Source organism: Pleuronectes platessa, chromosome 12 (assembly GCF_947347685.1).
Source record: "Pleuronectes platessa chromosome 12, fPlePla1.1, whole genome shotgun sequence".
Classification (NCBI taxonomy): Eukaryota; Metazoa; Chordata; class Actinopteri; order Pleuronectiformes; family Pleuronectidae; genus Pleuronectes; species Pleuronectes platessa.
In genome coordinates this window covers 25369884-25378078 of record NC_070637.1, presented here as the reverse complement: position 1 = coordinate 25378078, position 8195 = coordinate 25369884, and the positions used below count along the sequence as shown (strand labels likewise).

Sequence of the window (8195 nt, the reverse complement as noted above, 5' to 3'; positions counted from 1 at the left end):
ATAGAATTGTGCTACGTTCGATTTGTGCTCTGATATTTCCGGGTGAAAGCGAACCAGAAGAATTGGAAATAAAATACACGAAATACACGAACATCTCCAGTAAATGTAATGTTTGTGTAACATTCTCAGTATTTAAAGGTACAAGTATATATTATTATGAGTAGAATGAAAGAGTGTAAATGCCCCATTATAATTATTCAGGCATTAATGTGTTAGAAGTCTGGATATTATATAAACCTGCAGGTAATGGTTTTATTAGGGCCAGTAGGAGACAGTGGGATGCCCTATTGAAATAGTAAGGATTATTTTTATTTTTTTTCCAGGCAAATTTATTTTGAGGTCATTATTGTTATTGTTATTGTGAGATGTTTTTAAAGAAATACAGATAAACATGATTATTGTTACTATCATTAGCAGTAGTATCATCTTTACTCTGTTAACCTTCTAGTTGTGTGTGTATGTGTATATATTGAGTTACTAAAGGTTTAAGTAATCCTGTTCTTTTTTAAACTGATTAAACTTATAAACTACAGCTCTGGCTGTTGTTTGATGGAATACAACATGGTGATGTGCATTGATGGCTTCTTCTCTTAATTCAGCTTCCTGTCACACGAATCAGAATCAAGTCTTAATGGCCAAGAAACCACATCGATGCAACTTTTATTGTTCACATCACAGCATTGCAAAGATCATATGAACACAAAAACTACAAAGACGTCGACATTACATAATGACACAAGATAAACTATGGAAAGGACTAAATCACATCCAGTAGCGCCTCCTAGTGGGTTGCAGTTGAAATAGCTGGTGAGCAGGATTGGAGATGTGTTTTTTTGTTGTGCCCTTGTAATTGTGTGTTTTTTGGTACAGTGAGTCACGTGATGGGACGCAGATATAATACGGCTGTGGTCCACTTCAGGCAGTGATGTTGTACTTCTGGCCTTGTTATGGCAAAATGGATGAAACTGCCCACCAATAACTAATGTGGCCCAAATATCCCAAAACAAATGTGAGCCTTTTTTTTGCAAACATGTGCTGCTCTAGGTTAGAGTTAACGCGCAAACACACACACACACACACACACACACACACACACACACACACACACACACACACACACACATCACATGACAGAGTCATGTGACAGAGTCATGTGATTTCCAGTAACTTGCCGAGCAGAGGAGGAGCCTCTAGTGAAAGTGAAAGTGTTCAGACTCGTTCTAACTTCAAGGAGCAGACGGAGGAGACGTGAAGTCTGAGGCTGGTGAGTGTTCAGCAACATTTATATAATTCATTCATATTATTTTACAGTAAGTGTTTTTCACTGGATCCCAGAGACAGATGTGAACAGCAGGTCTGGAGCAAAGAGCCTTCAAAGGACTTATTAACAGAGTTAACTCACAGCTTCCCTTTTTATCTTCATCTGTTCATCAAGTGTTTAATAACTGAGCGTGTTTTCACAATCATACGTTACAGCAGTGGTCACCTAGATGCTAGATGTTGAGTTTCTTTCTCTTAGTGGGAGGGGGTTACAGGACACATGAACTTTAACAAGCTTGTATTGAGTCACTTTAATGTAATTGATTGGTCTGAGTGTAGATCAGGAAAATGCTCAAGTTGCAAAAATACTTTTTTATTCAATGTTTGTTTGTGGCTGTGCAGGTTTATTGGTGGATTTACAAATTACCAAAACCAATATTACATGAAAGGGAACTTTATTATTGTACTTGTACAATAGTACACCTCCAGAGAGAGAGAGATAGAGAGAGCGAGAGAGAGAGACCATTGTCCTTCACCTGAAGTTTTACACTTTTAATGTAACTACAGCCTTCCTGAGGTTTCTGATGTGATCACTGTATTTCCTTGTATATAAGTAGTTCTGTGTACTCAAATAAATACCATTTCTATAAACAATGAAGCCCTGTATCTATTTCTCATTAAACAAATTAAAAGTAAATTAATTGATTCAGTCGACAGAAACGCTGGAGTGCTTTTATTTTGAAATGGGTCAGCTACAGGAAGTGTTGCAAATATTTGTGTTTGTGACGTTTTCAACAGATAAACATTGGAACTGGTGTGAAAGATCATTTCACTGTGGTCTGCTGTAAACTGAGCACAGAACCAGAAGGAAATAGACCAGACCTTGAATATCTAGAAGAGCAGCGTGGCCTGAACCACAACTGAGCCGCAGCCGGTGCAACATGGACGAGGACACTTCAGAGCAAGTTGGACCCTCAACCACAAAGTAAGAGACCTGATACAAACATGTGAAGCTCCAAACTGAATCCTCAGAGAATGAACCAGTGAATGATGTGTTCTGAATAAAAACATGTTTGTGTTTGCAGAGGTCAGGACCACAGACTGAGAGCAGAGTCTCCAGGGTCCAGCTGTCTGTCTCTGAAGAGTGACATGTCCAAAGAACTTCCTCCAGACTTCAGTAATGAACCTGGACCCTCACACACAGAGTAAGAGACTGTTTCTACTGGGACATGCTCTGAAGAGGATCTAGTTTCCTCTAGTGTGGCCCCTGCATTAGGACACAGCTTCATTGAAGTTGGTGACTAATCTCTCAGAATCACTCAAAGAGCTCAGACCTCCACCAAGAACCAACACGCTCCTTATGAAACCACTTTGAAATCCACTAGAGACTCATTTTGATTTGGATCTGCACCAAATTCCACACACTGGTAAACATCAGTACTCTGAACATGTCTGTGACAGAGGACCCCCCCCCTCTGGTTCACAGACCACAACCTTCCACGAGTTCACTGGTAATCTGTTGTTTTTTATAATCCCACTAACAAACCAACCAACACACAAACATACTGGGTGAAAACAAAACCTTCTTGACAGAAGTAATGACAACCTGTGACTGTGACATGTGAGTTATCAGGACATGTCTTCACAGGGAGAGGAAGAGGAGTCATGTTTCTGAGGAGGAGCAGTCGTCCTGCTGTGCTTTGTGTCAGGATGTCCTGAAGGATCCAGTCTCCACCAGCTGTGGACACTGGTTCTGCAGACAGTGCATCACCTCATACTGGGACCAGTCTGGTTCTTCAGGAGACTCCTCCTGTCCCCAGTGTGGACAAAGATCCAGAACAGGAGCTGGAGGTCAGACAGCCGGTCAGAGCAGCACTGTACATGTGTCTGCTGATGTCTTCACTTCTGACAACAGCACATGTGGTTTTATTTTGTTCCTTCATACAGCATCAACATTTAACATCGTTATAAAAGGACAAAGTTAAAAAGCTTTTATTTTCTGTAGTTTTTCTGTATCTGATGAAAACAATCAGCAGATTCTCAGATTCTCTGTCTCTCACATTGTTTCTTTTCTTTCAGCAGATCGTGGTCTGCAGGAGGTTTTGGATGAACATAAGCTCAGGGTGAGGAGGAGATGTGAACATGTGATTGAAGGAAGTGATGAAACAGGAAGTAGAACCCTCCTCAACAGGATCTACACTGAGCTCTACATCACAGAGGGACAGAGTTTAGAGGTTAATACTCATCATGAGGTGTGGCAGCTTGAGACGGCTTCCAAGATGAAGATCCTCCACGACACTCCCATCAAGGTCCAGGACATCTTTAAAGCCTCCACTGACCAGCAGAGCAGCATCAGAGTCGTCCTGACCAACGGCGTCGCTGGCGTTGGAAAAACCTTCTCGGTGCAGAAGTTCACTCTGGACTGGGCAGAGGGTTTAGAGAACCAGGATGTGGATCTGCTGGCTGTGCTTTCGTTCAGGGAGCTGAACCTGGTGAAGGACCAGCAGCACAGTCTTCTCACGCTGCTCCATGTTTTCCATCCAGCGTTACAGAAGCTCACTGCAGAGACGCTCGCTGTCTGTAAACCTTTGTTCATCTTTGACGGCCTGGATGAAAGCAGACCTTCTCTGGACTTCAACCACAGGGAGCTTGTGTCTGAGGTCACACAGAGGTCATCAGTCAACGTGCTGCTGACAAACCTCATCCCGGGGAATCTGTTTCCCTCGGCTCTCGTCTGGATAACCTCCAGACCTGCGGCGGCCAATCAGATCCCTCCTGCATGTGTTGACAGGGTCACAGAAGTACGAGGCTTCACTGAGGCCCAGAAGGAGGAGTACTTCAGGAAGAGATTCAGTGATGAAGAGCTGTGCAGCAGAATCATCTCACACATCAAGACGTCCAGGAGCCTCCACATCATGTGTCAAATCCCAGTCTTCTGCTGGATCAGTGCAACAGTTCTGGAGCACATGTTGACCACAGACCAGAGAGGAGAGCTGCCCAAGACCCTGACTGACCTGTACTCACACTTCCTGCTGGTTCAGACAAAGAGGAAGAACAACAAGTACGGTGAGGGACATGAGACGAGTCCACAGCAGCTGACGGAGGCTGACAGGGACGTTCTCCTGAAGCTGGGGAGGCTGGCGCTTAAACATCTGGAGGAAGGAAACATCATGTTCTACCAAGAAGACCTGGAGCAGTGTGGTCTTAATGTCACAGAGGCCTCAGTGTGCTCAGGAGTTTGTACTGAGATCTTCAGAAGAGAGTGTGTGATCTTCCAGAAATCAGTCTACTGCTTTGTTCATCTGAGCGTTCAGGAGTTTCTGGCTGCAGTCTACATGTTCCACTGTTACACTGAAAGTAACACAGAAGAACTCAACAGCTTCTTGGGAACATGTACGAGCACAGAGAGTACCTTCTCCCTGAATGACCTCCTGAAGAGAACCATGGAGAAATCCCTCACCAGTACAAATGGTCATCTGGACCTGTTTGTTCGCTTCCTTCACGGACTCAGTCGGGAGTCAAACCAGAGAGTCTTAGGAGGCCTACTGGGTCTGACAGAGAACAATCCAAAGATCATCCAGAGAGTCATCAACAACCTGAAGGAGATGGACAGTTATAACGTTTCTCCTGACAGAAGCATCAACATCTTCCACTGTCTGACTGAGATGAACGACCACTCAGTTCATCAGCAGATGCAACAGTTCCTGACGTCAGAGAACATATCAGAGGAGGAACTCTCTGAGATCCACTGCTCAGCTCTGGCCTACATGCTGCAGATGTCAGAGGAGGTTCTGGATGAGTTGGACCTGGAGAAGTTCAACACATCATACCAGAGTCTATGGAGACTGATCCCAGCTGTTAGGAACTGCAGGAAGGCTCGGTGAGTCCAGACATGATCAATAACATGTTCAATCAGTGGAGATGAGTCGTTCTTCAAATACACTCAGTGTTAAATGATCCTCATTGTTTTGGGCAGCATGGTGTTGCTGTGGTCAACACTGTTAGTGCAACCTTCTGAAAGGATTCTCTTGAGTAGTTTTTAACAAAAAGCGGATTTACCAGGGTAATGGTCAATTGATATAGTTTTGTATGAATGTTGTGTTTTCTGATTTTATTCTCACAGATTTGATATTTTCTTTAATTATAGACTCGGTGGTTGTGGACTCTCAGAGACTCACTGTGAAGTCGTGGCCTCAGCTCTGAAGTCAGATCCCTCACATCTGAGAGAACTTGATCTGAGTAACAACGAGCTGCAGGATTCAGGAGTGAAGCTGCTGTGTTCTGGACTGGAGAGTCCAAACTGTCGACTGGAGACTCTGAGGTCCTTAAATCCTTCTTCACTTTTCAGACTTTCTTTCTTATTGGGTCATTATTTATTTAAATTGTCTCAGTTCTGCTCTGCTCACTGTCCCTCAGTCATCTGTCACTCACCCAGCCTGTCAGTCACGTCCACCTCATCAACTCCATTCACCTGCACTCACCTGCTCCTGATCACTAAGAAAGTGTCAGTAATTAACATGTGGACTGAGGCCGAGCACTCGTCCTCCTCAGGTTTTCAAAATAAGAGACATTCTTATTGAAACACGTTGGACAGTAGATAAGTATAGAAACAAACAGGAAGTGACTGTCAGGAGCCATCCCTACTTTAAACAGTGTTTAATTACTCAAACCTGCTCAGTGACCAACACACAGAGAAGAAGCTGATGAATGAAACAATGGTCCAACATGTCTGAACAGATATTTATCTTCAGGTCACAGACTGGACTGAGGTCAGCAGCATGTTGAGAGTCTGTGTTGACATGATGACGATCCACAACAACAGGAGGACACATTCTAATATTCATATTTCTTTATTCAGGTTAGAGAACTGCAGACTGTCAGAGATCAGCTGTTCTTCTCTGGCTTCAGCTCTGAGGTCAAACCCCTCTCATCTGAGAGAACTGGATCTGACTGACAACAAAGACCTGAAGGACTCAGGAGTGAAGGAGCTGTGTGGTTTTCTACAGAGTCCAACCTGTCGACTGGAGACTCTGAGGTCAGTTCACTGACTGACTTTTGTAGATCTCATATCTATAAAACAGCATTTATACACAATAGATCTAATTTCATTATAATTTAACATAATTCTTCCTCATACATAACTTGAATCCATTCATTAATAAATGTGACATTTTAAATATTCAGCTACTTGTTAAAACACTGAGTTTAGTTCTGGATTTCCTAAACTGATCTGCAGGACAGAGACCGGGTCCAAATAATCTATTTGTACTGAATCAGAACTCGTTTTTAGTCCAACATGTCTGATTTCATATTTATCTTCCATGTTCTGAGTCTGTGCTGACATGAATATGTGTCTGTTATTTTCACACATGAACTTAATTTAATTCAAAGTTGTATTCTTTATCCAGGTTGAAGTGTTGCAGTCTGTCAGAGATCAGCTGTTCTTCTCTGGCTTCAGCTCTGAGGTCAAACCCCTCTCATCTGAGAGAACTGGATCTGAGTGGAAACAACCTGCAGGACTCAGCAGTGAAGGAGCTGTGTGGTTTTCTACAGAGTCCAACCTGTCGACTGGAGACTCTGTGGTCAGACATCATGTTTTAATGTTGTTAAAGTTTTTAATTCAAAAGTTTGTAAATAAACCGTATTTAAACATAGAGTATTTAAATATAAATGGTTCATTCTAAAGTATAGAAAACAACAATTGGTACAATTCAGATGAAACTAGTGAAAACATCTCTAGGATTCTTTTCTCTTCAGTTTCTAACAATGGATCTGTTGTGCAATAGTAGTAGTAGAACTCAAATATTTCAAAGATGACAACAGCAGCAGCACTTATCACAATTTAGAGACACATGTAATACTGATGGTATCTGTGTGTGTTTGTGGTCCGGTGTGTCTGCGTCTATGTGTGTGTGTGTGTGTGTGTGTGTGTGTGTGTGTGTGTGTGTGTGTAACAAAGAAAAGGGGGAGTGGCTATGGCGTAATGACGAGGTCACGTGGCTGAATTCAAGACGATGTTACGTTCAACTAATTTCAAAATGGAGGTTTACCAAAATGACGCCACGTTGCGCAAAATGGCGGCCGGCACGGACTTTTAACAAAGGGGTCTTCAAACAAAAAGACTTATCTCCTCGTGGTCTTGGCTAGAACCACGTGTTTTGAACAAGGGAACCTAAGAACAAGCTCTGACCTTCTCAGAGATGTGACCACGCTATTTTAAGCATCAGAGGGTCTATACATGTATACATGAAATGTGTACGAATGTGTGTGTGGGTAGGTTTAGGAGAAGAGAGAGAGAGAGATAGAAAACATGCAAGGAGTTGATCAGAGAAACTCTAAAAACACATCGTCAGAGACAATCTTCCGGTGAGGCGTGCAAACCAGCTACGTGAGATTTATCTTTTAACAGATGTAAATCTCCGCACAATATCTCTGACGGTAACACGCTAAACAGGAAAACGATGGCTCGAGCATGGTGGCGCTGGTTCCTCGGTTACAGCAGGCGTCGGCTGGACCGGAATTAGAGCGAATTCTTCTCGTACTCATGGAACGGAGTTAAATGTCGTTCGTCTTCTTCGACGGGTTTCTGCTTCGTCCTTCTGCGAGAAAGAACAGCTGTTTGTCGCTGTTTGTAGATCGTGTGGAAGAAAGTCTGTGAGAACTCGGCCTGCCGAGTGACTTCCTGTAGCGGCCTTTTCAAGTAAAAAAAAAAAAAAATAGTCTTTCAAAATAAGCTTTGACTTAAGATAAAAGAAAATTTTAATTAAACAAACATTTGTGGTTATTTCCCCCTTTAGCAACAAAATCATCTGGAAGACCCGGAGGGGTCCTGGTGACATCTTCAGAGCAGGGTAAATGGCAGCGACTTCTGTGATTGTCCTGTATTTATATCACCTTAGAGGTATCTTCCCCCTTGAAGAGGGGTCATGGGGTAT

General features: G+C 42.9%; 1 protein-coding gene across 10 annotated transcripts in view; it reads left to right on the top strand.

The window, feature by feature from the left end:
- The first annotated feature begins 1163 nt into the window (after positions 1 to 1163).
- Positions 1164 to 8195, top strand: part of LOC128453503 (NACHT, LRR and PYD domains-containing protein 12) — a 57225-nt gene continuing 50193 nt past the window's right edge. For 4 of the 10 annotated variants that reach the window (XM_053436449.1, XM_053436447.1, XM_053436436.1 and 1 more), the window contains exons 1-8: positions 1164 to 1264; positions 2059 to 2245; positions 2346 to 2465; positions 2909 to 3111; positions 3340 to 5140; positions 5408 to 5581; positions 6119 to 6295; positions 6669 to 6842. In XM_053436449.1, the coding sequence (XP_053292424.1) occupies positions 2202 to 2245; positions 2346 to 2465; positions 2909 to 3111; positions 3340 to 5140; positions 5408 to 5581; positions 6119 to 6295; positions 6669 to 6842 (2693 nt within the window). In that variant the 5' untranslated portion in view covers positions 1164 to 1264; positions 2059 to 2201. The remainder of the gene's footprint in view (positions 1265 to 2058; positions 2246 to 2345; positions 2466 to 2908; positions 3112 to 3339; positions 5141 to 5407; positions 5582 to 6118; positions 6296 to 6668; positions 6843 to 8195) is intronic. The other 6 variants (XM_053436441.1, XM_053436440.1, XM_053436437.1 and 3 more) reach the window with 5 other exon arrangements.